This window comes from Kogia breviceps, chromosome 1 (assembly GCF_026419965.1).
Source record: "Kogia breviceps isolate mKogBre1 chromosome 1, mKogBre1 haplotype 1, whole genome shotgun sequence".
Taxonomy (NCBI): domain Eukaryota; kingdom Metazoa; phylum Chordata; class Mammalia; order Artiodactyla; family Physeteridae; genus Kogia; species Kogia breviceps.
The window spans coordinates 172,255,919-172,278,062 of record NC_081310.1 but is presented as its reverse complement, the minus strand read 5'-3'; the positions used below and the strand labels follow the sequence as shown (position 1 = coordinate 172,278,062).

The window sequence follows — 22,144 nt, the reverse complement described above, 5'->3', positions numbered from 1 at the left end:
CTATCAAACTTGGGAACCTCTGAATTTGTAGCCAGCTGGGCAGAAGTGTGGGTAGCCTGAGAACCCCATCTGCAGCTGGCATCTGAAGTTGGGGTAGTCTTGTGGGACTCAGCCCTTAACCTGCGGGGTCTGCACTAACTCTGGCAGTTACTGGACACCCAGTTGGTGTTGGAGGCTTGCATAACGGGTATGGAAAAATGAAAGCTATCTGGTATCAGAAAACACCAAATACTCCTCCACTGGCACGTGTATGCGTGCGTGTGCATGTGCGTGTGTATACGTGCAGGAGGGCAGGGCCTCGTCCCGCAGTACTGGTTGTTTGGTGGTTTTGGTGGGGAGAAGGGAAAAGGCTGAGTAACATCAGTTTCAGATATGTTGGTTTTGAAATGCTGGAGAAAATATTCGAAACTTATAGTTGACAATGGAAACTCTGGGAATGGAGGCCGGTGAGAGAAAACCAGAGAAATATGGACCCAAAAGACGAGCATGGAAGCAGAACTTAAAGCCACTTCTTCAAGAGACTTGGCTGAGATCCAAAAAAGACCCTAGAAATAGAAAGGCAAAGTGCCAAAGTTGGAGCCCTGAGCAGTCCACTGCCGGGGGAGGGACATGGAACAGCAGGGAAGCTTTTCAATCTAGCCCAGAGGCCCCAAACCTAAGACTGTCCCTGAGCATCCACTGTACCACTCTCCTTTCCCACCTGACCACGAGCTTCTTGAGGGCAAGGACCACGTTCACTATTCCTATGCTCCCAGTTCCTGGCACATGGCTGGGCGTAATGTCTACGAAACAAGAGTCTTGGAAATGCCTGTTCTTCAAGCAGAAGAAAAGACACAAAAACCACAAGAACACTCACATTTAATGAGCCCTCCTTTTTCAAGGCCCTGAAAACTGGCATTTACACTCAGGCTTCTATCATACATCTACTTCCTGTCACCCCCCCACCCCAGGTCACAGCAGTGGCACCCTGGGATGGGAGACACTGCAGCTGAAAGTTCTACCCTAAAGGAAGAAGACGGTGGTCCAAAGACACACCACACCCAGGTCAGTAACCATGCTTCCCGAGAGAGGGGTCCACCCTCCTCTTACCTGGGGGGCTACAGGGGGCTCTGCGTTGGGCGGCTTGACAAAGAAAGGAATCCGGCCCCTCTGCCAGTCATTGAGGACCATCTTCCCCACAGTCTGCAGGTCAGGCTCTCCACCCTGAAATGTCGCAGGAAGAGGCCCAATTAAATTCAAACAACAAAACCACCTCCTGGTTTGGAAGCACGGCGGCGGTCCCAGTTGGCACCATCTACCTGCCAAGTTTCGCACTTCATACTGCTTACACGTGCATAGAAAAAAGGTCCACACCACACACGCACACACCTGCAGCACGTCCCGGTCTGAATTCTCACAAACCCTGGCTCACCTTCAATAACTTCCCTGTCCGGAAAGCTAGCTTCTCAAGAAAGTCCTCAGCGTTCTCCCAAGAATCCATTTTGTATGTCTTGCTGATGTATTCTGGCTTTGCTCGTTCAAGTACAGCACCAATGTGGTCTTCAGGAGTCTTAATTTTTTCAACTTGAACCTAAATGTTCACAGGAAAGCTCTTGCTTACAAACTTGATTATGGAAGGAGTGAAGTTCCCAGTGTTCTCTGTAACCGTATCTGAAAACAGATTTCAATGCCTCAAAGCAAGCAGGGCCTGGCAGGAGCTTGGCCTGGAGGTGGTGAGATGCATTTGTGGCTGAAAGGAGTGCCGTGGACAGCCGACCGCAGCCGCGGAGCCCAGAACTCAGCTCTGACCCCGGCTCACCACACACTGACGGTGTGACTTCCGCAAGTAGTTTAAACTGGAACCCTTCGTGCTCCTGACTTGCAGAAATGTTTAAAAGTCCACCCATCCCAGGACATAAAGAGAAGGGAATAGTTTAGGAAAGAAGGGGAGGAACCGCCCAGGATGTATAGCCAGAAGCACTGGTTAAGGTTACGTGGAACCATTTAAAGCTCTCGGTCGTCTTCAGAAACAAGTGAGGAAATGACCGAGTTCCAAAATAACTCAACCCATAAACCCATGAAGATGAATTATCACTAAACATAAACAGGCCCTGCTTCCCTTTGGAGCCCGTGTGTAAATGACAAACTCTTTTGTGGGATGACATTGACCAGATATGCCCACGGTTCCACTAACTCCTCAAACAGGCTTAAGTGGAACGGAGAGACTGCCCTGTTCAGTGTCACGCTCCTCAAGTCTGGTCAGACAGGCTGACCCCAAACTGTCTGCTGAATGAGTAAAAAGCAAAGGTATCCAGAGCTCCCCACAGAGCGCTGGCCCCAAAAGGCAAACAAAGAGCCTCTCGGGACCAAAATACTCACGACTCCTTTCAGCACAATGTCCGTCTCTGAGTCTTCAGAGGGGTAAACCACACCGGGACAGTCGATAAGGAATATCCGGCGCATCAAAGTAATATACTGCCAGACCTAAAAAGCAGAGACTTCCCCAGGTCAATCCCTGAAAGCGATTTCACAAACCCCTGATGCTCAAGAAACTGGAGAGGGGAGCAGGGGTCAGAGAGGAGCAGCCTGCTGGGTGATGAAGCTCCGAAGCCCCTCCTCTCTTTGGGCCGCGCATGAGGCACTTCCACGAGGCATAAACTACAGTTTCCAACAGCTAAGGGTCTCAAGATAATGCAGAGGCAGGGTCTCCATCTACTATTGTGCAATTATGTCCAGTAAAGCTTTTTCTGATTTTTAAAAGTACTCCTGGAAGCTTAATACTGCTTGGCCCCTGTTCCTTTCAGCAGAACCATGGTGCTCCCCAAATACCCTGTGTTCCAGGGTAGGCCCCCCCCCAACCAACAGAATCTACCCTAAAATTGAATTTTCTTTCTTAACCCAGGCACCAAATACTCTTGGGCTAGTTTTGTTTATCAAAGCAAAAGAGTGACAATTTAAAACAGACTCAAATGGTACATACCAAACCATGCCAAAGCCAGGCAGGGGCACACGAAGTACTCTTAGTCTTATCAAAAAGGGCAGAAACAGCTCCAGGACATTGCAAACTATGATACGGAGACTCAACTCCCAATGGAGATCTTCATCCAAGAGAAGCAGATAGACATCTCCATGTCCTGAATTATCACCCTCCATGGAAACAAAATAAGTCAAAGCAAATAAGACCCCCTCGAGCCAGACATACCTTTGTTTCACCTGCAATGGGGGCCACATTGCAAACTTTCTTGGAGCGCAGTGTGTTTATGACAGAGCTCTTGCCAACATTCGGATAGCCAATGAACCCCACGCTGATCTGTTTTTTGTCAGTGTGCAACTGTTCAAAAAAAAAAAAAAAAAAAAAAAAGAATACATACACATAGAGTGAACATCCCGTGGGACAAACAGGTTGTGTTATTTTGCTACCATAAAGAATACAGTACAAAACTATTGCTACGACTTGATTTAAAACCCAGACACGCACCACCTGCCTAGTGTAAGTGGGCTGCATACACATACTCATTAATAAATCAGAGGTGAGTCAGCTCCTCGGTCACTCATGTGAAATTATTCTTGAATGTTTTAAGGTTAAAAGTATGTAGGTTGAGAAACAAAGGAAGAAACAGCTTGTGAGTCATCAATTTAGAAGAACACCATCCACTGATAAAATGTCTTCAGGGAAGAGAACCTTAGCAGATGCAGCACCCGGCAATCCCATGACCCATCCCTCTTCTCTGCATAACATATTTTGTGTTTTCACTGCTACAAGTAAACAACAAAAGAAAAGAAAGGCAGCTTCAAAAGCTAGATCACTGGGTGAAAGTCTCAAAAAGGCAGAGCTCAGGAAGAGTCTACAAACGGATGGGGACTTCTGACTAGAGACAGTGGACTACACATCCCTGCCCACCTCACACCCTCCACAAACTCCACTGGAACCACAGCCGTGGGAATTAACACACACACGCCCACAGAGCCAAACATATAAAACCAAAGCACGCGCTGGAGATGAGACAGAACAAACTAATGTGTGAGGTTAACAGAAGACTAGCAGTTAAAATGTAGTACCTAACTTGGCCCACTATAAAATATGAAAGCTACATGGCTGCAAAGGTAGAAAAACTAAAAATGCAGTAAATATACGGCCAATGAATCACAAAAGACCTTGGGAATCAGCAGTACAGACCCCTCTAAGGGTGGGACTGAAATCCAGAAGACTGACCAGTGGACCGTCTGTAGAAACAGTCACACCTCTCCTTCCCCTCCCTCGCCTGGCATGGGTGCCCAACTTCTCTACCCCAGAGCCTTAGGAGAGATAATGACTCTTTTGAAACCCTGCATGTCTGAAAATATCTTTAATCTTCAGACCTGAAAGGGACCCTAGATTTAGAGATGACAGTAATTGGAAGCAAGTGTTCCCAGAGTGATTAGCTGAAAGTCTAAATATTGAATAGTACAACCCCAGGCTCCTACTCCCACTGAGTTCCCAGAACCCTGGCAGCCAGGTCTATATACGCCCAAGCTGGAGACAGGAAGAGTCCTTTCTAGGGAAACTCACAGGCCCAGGAGTAAAGACCTACAGACGGGACTTCCCTGGTGGTCCCGTGGCTGGGACACCGTGCTTCCACTGCAGGGTACACGGGCTCAATCCCTGGTTGGGGAACTAAGATCCCACATGCCGTGCAGTGCGGCCAAAACAAAAAACAAACCAAAAACCCACCCTACAGACACTGACATCTAGAGTGTCCCCCAACAAAATACTGGGTTTCTGCCCAGTCACCTACAGTGAAATCTCTCACTCAACAAGCGCACCCCCTGCATAAAGCCTTTTTTTGTTGGGTCACTCTTAAATGAGTGGAGAACCAAGAATAACCAGACATCTGAAGTGTGACTCTAGTCGAAAAGACAGAAAAACAGCAACTTGGAGGAAACAGTGTCAATGTAGGAAAATGTAGAGGAAAATTTCCAAATACCACTATCATTGTTCTCAGAGACAGAGAAGCCAGTGCATCCGTGAAACAAGAACAGGCTATAAAAGGAAGCAGGGCAATTCATAAACAAGAGCTTTCAGAAATTACAAATTAAAAGTGAGAGGCAAAATAAATTTTGCGATAGAGCAGCTAAATGATCAAGTCAAGGAAACTTCCCAGAAAATAGGGTAAAATGTCATAAATGTATTGAAACAAAGAAAAGATACGAAAATTCAAGAATTGGGAATTCCCTGGCGGTCCACTGTTAGGACTCTGTGCTTCCACTGCAGGGGGCATGGGTTCCATCCTTGGTTGGGGAACTAAGATCCCACAAGCCGTGAGGCGAGGCCAGAAAAAAAAGAATGGAAATTCAAGAATTAAACCAGGAGATAAAACCAAATTCCTGAACAAGAACAGAGATGAATGGGGGGCATGACGTGGGGTGGTTTCCAAGAAACAGTATAGGACAAATAACAGACTAAAAGTCCCGTCCACGCCTAGCTCACTGAACAATAAAAGACCCATCTTAAAGCGCATCATTGGGACATCGTAAAACAGGAACTTTTTTCAAAAAGATCTCAGCCACAAAGGATTAGGAGTCAGAACGGTCTCAGATTTCTCAGTGGCGACACTGGAAGCCAGAAAACAATGCAATGTGGTGTCTTCAACTTTCTAAGAAGAAACGGTGTGAGGGTAGTTTGAAGAAATTTACAGAATGCAAGGTCTCAAAAAATGTTCCTTCTAAGCACTCCTTTTCAGAAAGCTTTTGGAAAAGAGGTTCCATCAAGAGGAAGGAGTAAACCAAGAAAGAAAAGGGATCCGGTGAACAAGGACAACACAGGGAACAGCCATGGGAATCCCCCATTCAGATGACGGGGAAAGGAAATCCCAGGAAGACCCAGCAGCAGCCCGGGGAGCAGCCAGTCCACCGGGAAGGGAGGTGCCGACACTGTGAAAGTTCCCACGCCACCAGAAGATTTGGTGATATGTCAGTGACAAATAAAACGGAGCTAATTAACACCAGATAAAACAGAAGGTCCTATTAGAAAGGAATTACGATCATAGCACCGTGGATCAGCAAGGACCGACACTTCAGTCATAATAACCTGAACACTAAATGAGTAATCGTTTAGCCAAATGTACAAGGACAGAGGGAGTGGAGAGGGAGGACGGGGGTAAGAAACCTAACCTTCATTTTCCATAGTAGGAACTTAACAAAGACGTAAAACTGAGGGGGGTGTGAGATGAAGAAATAGATTCATATGCATATATTAAAAATATGGAAAAAATACCAGAAGTTAACAGCTATGAGTTGGACGAGTTCCTTCTGGAAAGTGGGGAAGGGTGGGACAGAGGACAGGTGTCCTTTGTTAGAAGCCAGGTAAGATTAAACGAACACACAAATACAAAGTTGCAGGTTCAGAACACGAAGCTCCGAGAACATGTGCTTTCAGGGCCTCCCTGAGGAACTAGCATCTGACCAGGGATCCGAGGCTGGAGTTCGGCAGGGTGCCTTCCAGGCAGAGGGAAGAGAAACGCACAGCCCGGGAGCCCAGAGTGGGGATACAGCGTGGGGAGGGGGCCCGTCGTCATCATCGAGCAGAGGGTGGACCATCCGGTGCCAGGGACACGGCAGAAAGGGAAGCGACGTTTGTCAGGGATGGGGGTACAGGCTGAGCTAGAGAGTATTTCAGAACCCCTTGTAATCCTGAGGCTCTGTGAGTGTTCACATCTCCAGAACACACTGTCCTCACTACCGAGAAGATGTGGAAGGTGAGGCTGGCAACTCTCTGACACACCCAGGGAAGAGAAATTCTCACACAAACCCACAGCTGTCCAGCTCCAGGGGGGACAGGTCAGGTCGCAGTACCTTTCCAAACTGCCGCAGAAGCTGAATGAATGCTCCTTTGCCAAAGGGGTTAGTAAGACTTGCGTGGAAAGCAAGTGTCGGGTAATCTTGGGAGAGGATGGCAACCCATCGTTTCTAAAGGGAGAAAAGAAAAGAAGCTGCTAAACTGTGAGCTGTTTACAACATAGGATGAACGAGAGCTTGAGTAAGAGGATGGTACTTCAAATACCCAGTTGTCTAAGGAAAATGTTAGCTGTAACTCTTTGAAATATTTTTTTCAAGTATGACAGTTGATGCTTTGTCTTTTTTAAAATTTATTTATTTTTGGCTGCATTGGGTCTTTGTTGCTGCGTGCGGGCTTTCTCCAGTTGTGGTGAGTGGGGGCTACTCTTCATTACGGTGTGCAGGCTTCTCATCACGGTGGCTTCTCTTGTCACAGAGCACGGGCTCTAGGCCCACGGGCTTCAGTAGCTGTGGCATGCGGGCTCAGTAGTTGTGGCACACGGGCGTAGCTGCTCCGCGGCACATGGGATCTTCCCGGACCAGGGCTCGAACCTGTGTCCCCTGCATCGGCAGGCAGATTCTTCACCACTGCGCCCCCAGGGAAGCCTGTCTTTTGTCTTATAAACACAAAACAATATTCCAAAAATGCCTTCATTGCTACTGAATGCAACTAATGTAACATAATGTGAAACAGACCTGGGGCCTTGGCAGCCGCCCCTTCTGAAGGGTGCACACCATTCATCCCATGGGCACTGCAGCTGTCCCACTGCCAACCATCAAGGGTCAAAGGTAACTGCCCAGGACTTCCCTGCTGGTGCAGTGGGTAAGAATCCGCCTGCCAATGCAGGGACATGGGTTTGAGCCCTGGTCTGGGAAGATCCCACGTGCCTCAGACCAACTAAGCCCGTGCGCCACAATTACTGAGCCTGTGCTCTAGAGCCTGCGAGCCACAACTACTGAGCCCGCATGCCACAACTACTGAAGTCCACGCGCCTAGAGCCCATGCTCTGCAACAAGAGAAGCCACCTTGATGAGAAGTCTGCGCACCACAACGAAGAGCAGCCCCTGCTCGCCACAACTAGAGAAAGCCCGCATGCAGCAATGAAGACCCAACACAGCCAGAAATAAATAAATTTAAAAAAAAAAAAGGAAACAGCCCATCATCAATGAAGCCCATTTTAGTTTTGTTTTTGATGAGGACACTTGAATGACTACAACCTCAATAGTGCAACACCTTAACTGCTGCCCCAAATCCTAGAGACCACGACACTGACTTATTTATTCATGGGTAACTCAGAGCCTGCACAAGCCGTGTGGCCTTGGTCATCTGTTCTGCATTAGCAACTGTACTTACCGTTGCCCAGGTTGGAACAAGGTCACATTTGTTAAGAACAAAAATGAGGTGTTTCCAGGGTTTCTCCTTTTTCAAGTAAGTCTCAATGTGAGGGGAACGGGTACCCATTGGATCTCTAGCATCAAGAACTTGAACTACAACATCTGATGAATCTATCACCTGCAAATTCAAAGAGGTAAAAGTGACTTGCTACAGGAGTACAAGGGCAAAATGAAAGAGAGAAGACATTTAAGGGAACCTGGGAAAAATAAAGCAACAATAGAGATAACCTCTCAACAGTCTTACGAGGAGAGCAGGTGGTAGCCAATCTCAAAGTCCAGGGATCAGTACTCAAAAAATTGTTTTCATCCTGTGGGTATCTGAAACTCGTTAAATTCCAAATAGAACTAGCTTGGATGAAACCAGTCTATTTCATGACTGCTATGCATTAGTGAGCAGAACCATTTACTTCTTCTTTTTTAAAAAAATATTTTATTTATTTATTTATTTGGTTGCACTGGGTCTTAGCTGCAGCTCGAGGGCTCCTTAGTTGTGGCATGCGAACTCTTAGTTGCTGCATGCATGTGGGATCTAGTTCCCTGCCCAGGGATCGAACCCAGGCCCCCTGCATTGGGAGTGCAGAGTCCTATCCACTGCACCACCAGGGTAGTCCCTCATTTACTTCTTAGACCTCTAAGTTTCCATGTTATAGATTTTGAGTATTTTACCAAAAAAACTAAAACATTTTGTTTGCTTCCATGGTACTAGTTTCCTATCATGTTACTATTTGATTACGTGACTATGCTTGAAAGTCTTCGTTACCGAGAATATTACTTGAGTGTGGACCTAAAACAGCCAGCTGAATAGAACTAGAACTAGAACTAGGACTCAGGAGACACAAAGCCTCTTGCACTAACTACCTGGGTAAGCTGGGGAAGGTATTCAAGCTTTCTAGACTTGAATTCTCATCTGTAAAATGAGAGGGCTGGACTAAGTAACTCAAAAATTCTCATGCAGCTCTAACCATGTATAATAAATCTCAACAGGAATATCATTTTAGCAGGTAATCCAAAGAAATGTAACAGAGAATATGTGAATCTATACAATGTGGTTGTTACTATTATATGAGTAATAAAAAAATGCAGTTATCTAGAACAATAGTAGTATGTGCACGGACATATCCATCCTGGAGGTGGAATTTGTATTGACAGAGCTTCAATAGACCCAAGTCAGTTTTCTCGTATAAGATCATGAAAGCCAAAGGAACCACTCAGTGAGACAGAATTTAAAGTCTTACCTTGTAGAGTTCACCCCATATTCTTTTAGACTGTCCCTTTTTATATATCTCTTCTTGGGCTTCATTTCTAAATAAGAAAAGACCCAAAGTGAGCAAATGAAGCACTATAAAGATTAAAAGGATGTTTTAGGGAAAAAACCATGTGCCAAGGGAAAGCGGTATCAAAACTAGTAGCAACATCACTAGTTATTAGAGAAATGCAAATCAAAACTACAATGAGGTATCACTTCACTCCAGTCAGAATGGCCATCATCAAAAAATCTATAAACAATAAATGCTGGAGAGGGTGTGGAGAAAAGAGAAGCCTCCTACACTGTTGGTGGGAATGTAGATTGATATAGCCACTATGGAGAACAGTATGGAGGTCCCTTAAAAAATAGAGCTACCATATGACCCAGCAATCCCACTCCTAGGCATATATCCAGAGAAAACCTAATTTGAAAGGATGCATGCACCCCGATGTTCACTGCAGCACTATTTACAATAGCCAGGACGTGGAAGCAACCTAAACGTTCATTGACAGAGGAATGGATAAAGAAGATGTGGTACACATATAGAAGGGAATATTACTCAGCCATAAAAAGGAATGAAATAGTGCCATTTGCAGAGATGTGGATGGACCTAGAGATTGTCATACAGAAGTAAGTCAGAAAGAGAAAGACAAATATCGTATAATATCGTTTATATGTGGAATCTAGAAAAATGGTACAGATGAACTTATTTGCAAAGCAGAAATAGAGTCACAGATGTAGAAAACAAACTTATGGTTACCAAGGGGGGAAGGGGGGGTAGGATGAATTGGGAGATTGCGATTGACATATATACACTACTATGTATAAAAATGAGAACCTACTGTACAGCACAGGGAACTCTACTCAATGCTCTGTGGTGACCTAAATGGGATGGAAATCTAAAAGAGTAGATATATGTATATGTATAACTGATTCACTTTGTTGTACAGCAGAAACTAATACAACATTGTAAAGCAACTATACTTCAATAAAAATTAAAACAAAACAAAACAAAACAACTAGCTGCAGACGGACCAAAAATTGACTTAATTTAAAAAATGACTATATCCAAATACCCATCGACAGATGAATGAAAATAAATGTCACGTATACATAATGGAATACTGTTCAGCAATACAAAGTACTGATACACGATACAACATGGATGACCTTGAAGACATTATGCTAATGAAATAAGCCAGATACAGAAGGACAAATACCATACAAGTGCACTTACGTGAAGTACTATTCAAGAGAGAAGTCAAACTCACAAGAGACAGAGAATAGAATGCTGGTTGCCAGGGGCTGAGGAGAGCGGGGAATGGGGAATTAGTGCTGGATGGGTACAGAGTTTCACTTTGGGATGATGTGAAAAAATTCCAGAGGTGGATAGTGGTAATGGCTGCAGAGCCATCTGAATGTACTTAATGCCACTAAATTGGATGCTTAAAAATGATTAAAATGGGGCTTCCCTGGTGGCGCAGTGGTTAACAATCCACCTGCCAATGCAGGGGACACGGGTTTGAGTCCTGGTCCGGGAAGATCCCACATGCCACAGAGCAACTAAGCCCGTGAGCCACAGTGACAGAGCCTGCGCTCTAGAGCCTGCAAGCCACAACTACTGAGCCCGTGTGCCACGACTACTGAAGCCCACACACCTAGAGCCCGTGCCCTGCAACAAGAGGATCCACCGCAATGAGAAGCCCGCGCACTGCAATGAAGAGTAGCTCCCACTCGCCACAACTACAGAAAGCCTGCATGCAGCAACAAAGACCCAACACAGCCAAAAATAAACAAATAATTTTTTTTTTAATTTTTTTTTTTTTTTTTTTTTTTTTGCGGTATACGGGCCTCTCACTGTTGTGGCCTCTCCCGCTGCGGAGCGCAGGCTCCAGACGCGCAGGCTCAGCGGCCATGGCTCACGGGCCCAGCCGCTCCGCGGCACGTGGGATCTTCCCGGACCGGGGCACGAACCCGTGTCCCCTGCATCGGCAGGCGGACTCTCAACTACTGCGCCACCAGGGAAGCCCACAAATAATTTTTTAAAAAGATTAAAATGGTAAATTTTGTTATGCACATTTTACCACAATAAATTTAATTTAAAAGAAAAGCAACTATAATTAAGCAGTCTGTCACAGAGAATTATGAAAAGGAATCTGAACCATAACCCACACTCCACAGCTCCCACGTAGAGTGAAACTTTCCTGAGAAGGTTGAGAATCTGCTTATTTACTAGCCTCAGACACATTTACCCAATGTCCCTGGAGCAAGAATAGTTTTGTTTCTCCCCCACTGCCGACTGTACCCTTTGGAGGTGGAAAAAATTCAAATCAGCAGGAGCATACAAGTCCAAATAGTTCTAAGGATAAATGAACTCACTGCCTCTTTCTGCATGGCCTCGAGCAGCCTGACTTTACCTCTAGGAGGCCCAGGGCTAACGATGGGCTGAGGACAGCACCAAGGCAGTGGCACTGCAGGCAGGGGACAGCACCTCTCCACCAGGGCACCTCAGGGACACGTGAGGGAGAACCAGGAGAACTAAACTGGTAAACGCTTTCTGGAGGGTAATAAGGCAGCTGCCTATCAAAAAACTGCACATTCTTCAACATCATTTCCCCTAAGAATTTATCCTTGGGGAACAATTAAGGATGAGAAAGAATTAGTCACATTGATGTTTTACCCTAGAGTTGTTTACCATAGGGGAAAACTTTGAACAGCATAAATGTCTAACCACGGGACTGGCCACAACAAAAACCTACTCTGACATGAAACATCATATCGCTGTTGACTAAGAACTGACATGGAAATATATTCTTAATAATTTAGAAAAAGATATTAAAATAAAAGCAAGTTAAAATACAGTCTTAAAGGGCTTCCCTGGTGGCGCAGTGGTTGAGAGTCCGCCTGCCAAGGCAGGGGACATGGGTTCGTGCCCCGGTCCGGGAAGATCCCACATGCTGCGGAGCAGCTGGGCCCATGAGCCATGGCCACTGAGCCTGCACGTCCGTAGCCTGTGCTCCGCAATGGGAGAGGCCACAGCAGTGAGAGGCCCGCATACCGCAAATAAATAAATAAAACTTTAAAAAATACCATCTTAAAGTATTATATTTATAAATAAAAACATCCAGAGTAATGTATATATATACATATATATCCCTAACTGATCCTTGACCTTTTTTTGGGTATGTGGGTATGAACCCCTATGATGAAAGTTATGGATCCTTCTTCTCCTTCCCTTTTCTAAAAACGACAAAACTCCACTTCTTATGCATGTACATAAATTTTCCATATTATCTTCAGAGGGTCACAGAAACCTCTAAGGCCATCAATGAACTCCCCCCACCCCCAGTGGTCCAGAGGAAACCCTGATATTCACCAAAATATTAACAATGCTTAACATAAGGAGTGGAATTATGGGTGCTTATTTTCTTTTTGTTGTATTTCCAATTTAACTATATTTTAAAAATTTGTCTATGACAGAATATACTGTTATTATTATGAAGAAAGTGTTATATATTTTTATTTGGGGGGGGAATTAAGAGACCAAGAGTAAACAAGCCACCTTAAATTATCTTCAGTCTGGCCCCAACCAGTTTCACTTATTTTTCTAGTCTAAGTGAAGTTCTCCACCTATGAGATGAATCACCGAGCTTCTTGCAGGTAAATAACTGTAAAGAAGATGTCTATTGCAGAAGAGCAAATGAGGAGATGTGCATGAACTTTAAAACTGTACCTCACACCAGTGTCTTCAGCTACCAAGTCACGATCCTTCCCCTGGTCATAGCTCTCAGTGGATATTTCTGCATTTTCTATAAGTGACTGCATATCACTTGCAAATAAATTTGGTCGCTTCCTCTGTGCTTTAGGGCCAAATGTAGTTTCAAAGCTTTCAGTATCAAGGATGTGCACCTTTGAGTTCTAAAGAGAAAGGAGAATTATAGGTAACACTAAGCAAAGCACTGAGAAAAAGCAAAAAGTTCAAAACCTATCTGGGAAAGGATTTCTGCTTTCATTTTTGCAAAGCTCAACCCACACCAAAATCTACAACATGGATGCAGCCTGACTTCAAATCAGAAATCAGTATTTAAACAGCAAACGCACTTGTTCCCCTCTTCTGAAAGCTCTGTAAGCTTTCCTGGAGAAATACAAAATACAAATAGTCAAAGCAAATAGGAATAGCTGTGTGTAAGACTTGCCAAAAACTCTGCTTTATTTCACTTATCGTAAACTTTAGTCAAATGTAATTACGGCTACAACGCTGAAAATTAACTTCTTTTTTCTGACCTTTTTTTTTTTTAGCTTGCAAACAAGTGCATAAAATTCGCCAAATTCACAGATTTTTGTCAAGAACGATCATGCTGAAATTTGTGTTTTTTTTTTTTTTTTTTTTTAAACCAACTGTAGGGCTTCCCTTGTGGCGCAGTGGTTAAGAATCTGCTTGCCAATGCAGGGGACGCGGGTTCAAGCCCTGGTCTGGGAAGATCCCACAGGCTGTGGAGCAACTAAGCCCGTGGGCCACAACTACTGAGGCTGCACTCTAGAGCCCTCAAGCCACAACTAGTGAAGCCCGCACGCCTAGAGCCCATGCTCCGCAACAAGAGAAGCCACCGCAGTGAGAAGCCCGGGCACCACAATGAAGAGCAGCCCCCGCTCGCCTCAACCAGAGAAAAGCCTGTGCACAGCAACGAAGACCCAATGCAACCAAAAAAATAATAACAATAAAATAAATTTATTTAAAAAAAAAAACCAACTGTAAATGCCAACTTTTTCTTGGAAGTTAATTTCTTTCATGGCTAAAAGGAATTGCTTGTTTTGTAAGATGCATTTTAGTTTCAGATAACATTTTCCCTAATTTAGGTAACGTTTTTATTAAATGCACATGCAAAGTCTTCAGATGAAAAACATCTAGCAAAAGTCCAAAATAATAGTTTAGATGTGATAAAAGGAACCTGATCCTAACTAGAACTTGATGTGCCTGTAAAGGAGTTACGGGCGGAGGAATTTTTGAAGCAGGATGAAAGTCAAACTCTGAGTTAGGATCTATCACGTAACAGTATGTTAACAGCCGGCAGAGAATATCCTCAAAAAAAAAAAAAAAAAAACAAACACCCTCTGCCCCCCAGTACAGGCTCCTCTGTAAGCACCAGCTATGAAATGCGGAAGAGAGAACAACCCAGTGGCTTCTGAACTTAACAGACACCTCTCCAACTCCTATAGATCCTTAAGCTATTATCAGAGTCTCTAACCCATCTCTTAGTTTAGTTTTACTCACTACGCTCCAACAAGGGAACATCCCCGAACAGAACAGTCAAGTTTTACATGAGAACTAGGTTCTAACGTCACTGGGAAAATTAGGATCAAAATTATCCTCGAAAATCTCTCAGCCTATAACATACAATATACCTGGATCTGCGTCAATAAACCTGTACCTTAGTAAGTACAAGGTAGTAATATGTCTATACACTGAAATACAGAGACAATATAAGATACAGTAGTTCCACTGTAGTACTGCTACAGAAACACAGTAATTGTAATGCACATACAGGTGAATGTGCAAAAGTTAAAAGCATATCTGATTTGACTCCACTGTGCAGCAAATCTCAGAATCAGATTTCATAAGGAGTAGTAGATATTGCACTAAAAATAAAACAGGTAAGGTTTTTCAAGGCCAGAGCAGAAAACTCACCAGTTACTCTGAGTACAAAATACAAACTGCTGCAGCTGTGGGCCCTTCATCCTATGTATCAGACATTTAAGCACTGAATTTTAGAAGCACTGAACAACTGCCATAGGCAACAAGGCAATAAATCCTAATAGAACATCTCTGTTCTTCTCATAAACAGGATTCAATAGTTTGTTAAAAGATGGCTTTAGGGAGGACAGAGAGAACAAAGGAAATGAGCAACTTGTCTGTGGTTCATGAATTACAGTCACGTGTTTCCCTGAAAGAAAACAGTCACTCCACTAATAGGTGCCATTCTTCTAGTCTGTCATAAAACAAAGCATAATTGACAAAACCTGAGGCAATAACCAGTCCTTGGGTTTTACTTTGTTCTGCAAGTAAACACTTTTCTTTGAACTGTTTAATCCATGTATGCATGTCAGTGTTTTCTTCTCCTCCTCATGCTGGAACTGAAGCTCTGTGCTGTACTTATGTACATTTTTGGGAATTACTATTCAAAGCAAGTAGAAATGTGCAGGCAGGCGTTAGGCCATTTCTTCGGCTCCGTGTGAAACTAACTCCAATCAAGCCAGATTCAGTCTTTACTGCACTTCTAACTTCAATGGTTAACAACCAATCTGACTGGCACCCTTTCCTTCAGCTGAAAAGACTCTCTAAGGAACTCTCAGAAGCTGCAAGTGCTCAACACCAAAGGTCTCCCTCCTACCAACCCAATCCTAATTCTCTGTTTCCCCAAAGTTTGATGGAACTACCACTTAAACAAGTTAGCTTACCAAAAACATTTAAAAATAGTATTGATAATAGCCATGATCTATTTAGGTCTAAGTAAGTGGTGGCCTAAGTGCTCGCCATGTGCCAAGAGCCTTAATGGATATTTCATCTGCATCCAGTCACCCGAGGAGGGCGTCACCCTGACTTACCAGTCGGGGAAGTGAAAGCTCGCAGAGAACCCTAACTAAGGCTGCAGGAAGGGACAGAGCAAAGATTTTAAAATTCAGGCCTGACTCCCAAGCCTGTGCTTTGGTCCACTACTATGCCACTGAACTTCTCCGACAGAATTCGGTTCATGCTAAAGGTGAGACCCTTAACAAAGGTGAAAGGAGAAGTCTCAGAAAGCTTATCAGTACTGCTTCAGGCACTATTCTCTATGGGAAAACAAGAGCAAAGTATGGTAGAGAGGGATCTGCGTGATTTGCCGGGGACATCCTCCATCTTACATGAGGCCGGATTCGATCACGGAGAAGAGACATGGGTAACTTGCTTTGCTTCATGACAACTTTGTATGGATCCTTCAAGACTGTGTCCATTTCCTCTTGAAATTTTTGTAGCGATGACTGCTTAATCACACGTGTATTTCCTGTTTTACAAAAGAATGTTGCTGTTTAATAAATAGCTCCTTACAACTTCCGCCTCCATCTTCCCAGGGACACAGTGAAAGGTAAGTTTTTTTTTTTTTTAAACATCTTTATTGGAGAATAATTGCTTTACAATGGTGTGTTAGTTTCTGCTTTATAGCAAAGTGAATCAGTTATACATACACATATGTTCCCAGATCTCTTCCCTCTTGCGTCTCCCTCCCTCCCAGCCTCCCTATCCCACCCCTCTAGGTGGCCACAAAGCACCGAGCTGATCTCCCTGTGCTATAAAGGTAAGATTTTAAATTGCCCTCACTCACCCAAACACCTGACACATCCATCCCACGTAGCCATTTTCAAGCTTGAAAGAAGGAAAACACCAGACACCAAAAAACAAAAAAACTGCCTCTCCTGCACTCATACACTAAGAACTAATCCACCAACCCAGACACACAAAGGGTTTCAATAGTTTTCCAAGTCCAATTTCCTGACTGGATGAAACTGAAAAATAAACATCACTGAATGGAACTGAGATTTGACAAACGTCCTACTTCCTGCTAGATCTGGCAAAGAAATTTGGAGCCAATCACAGCTGATCAGTTAGCATACTCAAGAGAATCCCGAAGCACAGCACCTAAGAGTCATAGCTCTGGTTTTTAGGGTTATAAGGGTTTGAAGGCACTATTAAATTAATCAACAAAGCCCTGCAAGGGAACAAAATGAAACTCTATAACACTGCTTGGAGAACACCTTGGAAGTGAGAGATCGTATTCACTAAACAGCACATTGCAGCACAAATGCCAAACCCAAGGTGAAGACGACCACGCTGGCGGGGATGGCAACAGTGACAGCGGTTGAAGCTTCTATTGTCCTACTTGACTTGCTGGACACTATTCTAGGCACTTTACATAAGAGTATTTATTCATTTAATTACCACAACAGTCCTACGAAATAGGTGCTGTTTGTATCTTCATTTTACAGATGGAGAAAATGATGAGCAAACTTAAGAACCTGACCATGGTCCCAGATATGGCAGAACTAGGCCTCAAACCCAGGAGGTCTGGATCTAGTGTCACCGGACCTTGCCACCATGCTAAAGGTCTCTTGAAGGAGTTCTCTCGGACACTTTTCTGTGCTGTATTTTCCTAGGGGGTACCAATCCCACCAAGAGATGTAAGATTTGTGCAAAGGTAGTTGCCATCTGCTCCCCAGAACAGAGGTCAAACAGCAGGCAAAGAATGCGGTCTGACCATCTGATGTGCCCACACAGCTGGCAGTGGCTGAGGGAAAGGCTGAAAGCCCCAACAGAGATGAAGGTGGAGTTTCCAAAGGAAGAAATCCTGCTTCCCCAAGGCCTCTGGAGATACGCTATTCATTCCTGGGAAGGACCAACGAGAGGTCCTTTCATTGTCACTCAGTCCAAATACAACCCCACTAAGAAAACGTGCTTCAGAGGAACCTTAGGCTAAATTCACAAACACACCTGCAAGGCACCTCTCAAAGTCACCTCTCCAGGTGACTGGAAATTAGGAGAGGAGCGTTCTAATGAATGCTAGTCATTAAGGATGATCTCATCTGTCTAAGAGGTTCACTCACAGTGAACAATGATGGGCTCTTTTCAAAAAGAAGTCATTTATGGAAGCCACTGCCACGAGTTTTCTCTGCACTTTTCCCATGGTGGGGACTTCTTATCTCATCCCTTTCTCATACTGTCCTTGGCAGTTCCCCTCACCCCAGATACGTGCTACTTATTTATTTATTTATTTATTTATTTATTTATTTATTTATTTATTTTTGGCTGCATTGGGTCCTTGTTGCTGCGCGCAGGCTTTCTCTAGTTGCGGTGAGCGGGGGCTACTCTTCACTACAGTGTGACAGCTTCTCATTGCGGTGGCTTCTCTTGTTGCGGAGCACAGGCTATAAGGCACATGGGCTTCAGTAGTTGTGGCATGAGGGCTTCAGTAGTTGTGGCGCACGAGCTTAGTTGCTCCGTGGCATGTGGGATCTTCCCGGATCAGGAATCGAACCCATGTCCCCTGCACTGGCAGGCGGATTCTTAGCCACTGCGCCACCAGGGAAGCCCCCGGATACCTGCCTTTTAGATACCTGCCTTTTAGATACCTGAACATTCTACCCTTTTCCATACAGTGCACATTTTCTAGGGTAAAAGTAGCAGAGGACCACACTCACCAAACCACTTAATGTTCGGCTCCACTCTTGCCACTGTGCCAGAAGCCACGGTTGACTGATACTGCAGAGGCTTAATCACTTTACCACGGCTGTTCCTGAATTGAGGAGATAACAGATTTGGGTTGACAACAGAAGAAAGGCTACAGCAAAGCTGGGTTTACAGAATACGCTTTCCATCAAAAGGACCTCTTTTTTTTTTTTTTTTTTTCTCCTTCCAGTTTTAAGTGATCATGAAATACAGATTTCGGTAAACAAAAAGTACTTCTACATTCAAAACAGACTGCCCCAAAGCCACTTAACCTCTTGCAACAGAACACGTAATGGTTTCTGCTCGATGAATAATGACTAATGACCATGATTAAAAATCTGTTTACTGTTTGTTTGCTTTAAAAAAGATTCTACTGCATACTTGAGTCTTTTTTGGATAATTATTTGAAGGCTGGTTTCAATGAATTTTAAGTAGAGGGTGATTTATGCTGGAACTCGAAATTCTAAAACAAACTGCAGAGTAGGTGACTAAGGCAGATTAAGTTCACTGACATTTGTGTTTCAGACACATCTTTGAGAACGGATGAAGAATCCAATTACCAATCAAATTGAATAAGACAAAATAAGACCAGGTCGCAAAATGCCACACTCAGCAAGCCCCTGTGGTAGAGGCCGCCTCAGCAGATCTGAGTTGTGATGAGTTTCCAAGTGCTACAATGTTGTGATCTAAAGTTTGTCGTTAAAAAAACAAGTTTTCTGGCCGCTTTCATGACACCATCCTACATGCTTTGTTAAACAAAAGCAGATTTCTATCTGACAGATATGTACCTTGAGATCTAACATGCCACTTGTGTAGGCCGAGGCTGTGAGGAACAAGGCTGTTGTACAGTACAGTGACACGATCCCTATTTACCCCCTACTACGCAGGTCCTTAACCCCAAATTCAGTTTATCATATAAAACGGTATTTGAAAATACACTACTCCTATCTAGGGAAAGTGGGGGTGGGACTATCAAATGCTTAACGGTGTCAGCTGTAAGTCAAGGGCAGGAAGGGAAGGGGAGAGGACACCAGCGCCCACACTCACCTGCACTCCTTCTGCCTGTACATATTCAGGCGTCGGATTGTGGCCCGGTCCCTCATGTTTTGGCCTCCTGCTCCCTGAACTCGATCTAGGAAACACAGAAGCGGACTGCACACTATTTGATAGCCAACAAGTCTAAGTATAGCCATTGCTTCAAACACACCAACTAGTTCACTCAAAGCAGGCAAGCTGCCACCTCACTGCAAAATCTCCACTTTGTGTACGTGTTGCTCCAACAAAATCACTCCTGGAAGCTACATGGTATGACAAAGTTGACCTAATCTGGAACCCTCCGCAGGACTGTGTTTAAAATGATAGTAGGTAATATTTCTGAGCACTAATTATGGCACTGTGCTATCCACATTATAGGCATCGTCTCATGTAATCCATACAACAATCCCACCAAGAGGGATGCACTATTCCCATTCTGCAGGTTAAGACACTGAGGCTCAGTGGGCAAGCATCTCGTACAAAGATTTTTTTGTACAAGAGCCAGAATTTGAACAAAAGCATCAGATCACCATCTGTGCTCTTAACCACTAAGACACCTACCTCTGGGTCTCAGTTTAACAAATACTGAGTGCCTGCTACAGGCAAAGCATCACGAAGACTATGACTCTGACACATAAGTGTTCCTAAGGTACCAGTTTCTTAATTTCCTAATGTTTGACCTTAGTTTTATCAACAGGAAAATTGGTAGTAATTCTTGCCTTACATCTCAGAGAGAATGAGAAGGACAAATTAGCATAGTAATACGGGCTTAGCGTCTCATTTTGGGATGCCTTTAAGTCATCTGTCTTGAAGTCATGCAATAGAGAACAGGCAGAAATCACAGGACTGGTGGCTCTACTGCTCACTACGTGTGCCAGCTGTGACAAGCCACCTCCCCTATTTTGGCTCAGTCTTCTCACCTATAACATCATGATCTCTAAGGGCCTCTTCAGGTCTAACGCTGTCAGATCCCAGTCTACACAAACTGAGTAATTAATCAGCGGTCCAGGTAAAACATTCAACATGAATTAAAATCAAAAACTTTAGGCCATATTTTAATATGTTTTATTAACTAAACCCAAATGGAAGGAAATCCCCCAAAGGCTACCTTGTTCATTCTGTGGTGGAACCTCAACAAAACTCATACACATCTTTAAAAACATCTTTACTGAAACAATCATACTTATCTGTAGCATTTTCTATGCACTTTACCAGATGGGGTGATTCCAAGAGCCAAATCTACTAGCTCTTTCTCATTTAAATGGTCAAAGCTAAGGTGGTAGGCAAGTGTGGCCAAGTGTAAAGGGCCAGCTGGGTCAGCCTAGATCACTTGTAGTCTGACTTTATCTAATTTATAGTACTTCTAGTAATTCCTTGAGCTGGAGAGCTGGACTCATACAAGACTGAACTATATTGGAGGAGGTGCTTCAACACCTGACACACACAGGGACCCAAGAAAAGGTCAATTTTTTTTTTTTTTTTTTTTTTTTTTTTTGTGGTACGCGGGCCTCTCACTGTTGTGGCCTCTCCCATTGCGGAGCACAGGCTCCGGACGCGCAGGCTCAGCGGCCATGGCTCACGGGCCCAGCCGCTCCGCGGCATGTGGGATCCTCCCAGACCGGGGCACGAACCCGTGTCCCCTGCCATCGGCAGGCGGACTCTCAACCACTGCGCCACCAGGGGAGCCCCGAAGAGGTCAAATTTAAGTGTCCCTTCCAACTCAGAGCTTCCCAGTCTCTGCACCTCACAGTTGGAGATGCCCCAAGGCTGCGAGGCCTGAGTGTTCACTTTCCCTGCTTTAGAACTGGTGCCTGGCATCTAGCCTTGACAGGCGTGCAAGACTCAGCCCTCCTCAGGGCCTATAAACAAGTAATCATCTTCTCCCTTCTATTCTCCAAAGGCCACTCTGCTTGAGGTCACTCCAAGCAAGGCCACCCGGTGTCCCTCCCTCCAAGCTTCCTCCAAGCCCCACCCTCCGCGAGCCCCGCCGCCCGTACCAGGATTTGTGCTGGCTTTAGAGGGGTTGATGGTGCTCCGTCCTTTGTACTTGGGCTTCACCATCTTGCCGACGGGACGTGGACCGGAGCGTTGGGTCCGGCCTATGTGGGGTAAAAGCTCTCGTAACTTCCCAAGCCCGGCTGAAACAACCCGCCCGAACCACGCTGGACCGCGTGCGCGGGACTACGTCACGTCCGCTCGCATTCCTTCCTTCCCCTGCGCGACTTCCTGCGAACGCGAGGGGCGCGCCGCTGCACTCCAGGCTCCGCCCCCGCCCTGGCCTCCTAGACGTCGCCCTTCGTCGAGCCCCGCCCCTCTCTCTCCCTAGCAACCACCAAGCTGCCCTCCGTAGCAACCACCCAGTTACCCTGGACTCCCGGCCTAGAACTCCTAGTTGGGTCCACCTTCAAATGTAGATGCCT

The 22,144-nt window shown here is 44.8% G+C and overlaps 1 protein-coding gene across 1 annotated transcript in view; it reads right to left on the bottom strand.

The window, feature by feature from the left end:
- GNL2 (G protein nucleolar 2) overlaps positions 1 to 22,144 on the bottom strand; it is a 26,675-nt gene extending 4,531 nt beyond the window's left edge. The window contains exons 1-12 of the mRNA XM_059081696.2: positions 21,722 to 22,144; positions 19,737 to 19,821; positions 18,662 to 18,756; positions 16,334 to 16,473; positions 13,167 to 13,351; positions 9,423 to 9,489; positions 8,147 to 8,305; positions 6,811 to 6,924; positions 3,182 to 3,310; positions 2,359 to 2,463; positions 1,412 to 1,570; positions 1,090 to 1,203 (exon numbers count right to left, since the gene is read on the bottom strand). Of these exons, the coding sequence (XP_058937679.1) occupies positions 1,090 to 1,203; positions 1,412 to 1,570; positions 2,359 to 2,463; positions 3,182 to 3,310; positions 6,811 to 6,924; positions 8,147 to 8,305; positions 9,423 to 9,489; positions 13,167 to 13,351; positions 16,334 to 16,473; positions 18,662 to 18,756; positions 19,737 to 19,821; positions 21,722 to 21,785 (1,416 nt within the window). The 5' untranslated portion in view covers positions 21,786 to 22,144. The remainder of the gene's footprint in view (positions 1 to 1,089; positions 1,204 to 1,411; positions 1,571 to 2,358; positions 2,464 to 3,181; positions 3,311 to 6,810; positions 6,925 to 8,146; positions 8,306 to 9,422; positions 9,490 to 13,166; positions 13,352 to 16,333; positions 16,474 to 18,661; positions 18,757 to 19,736; positions 19,822 to 21,721) is intronic.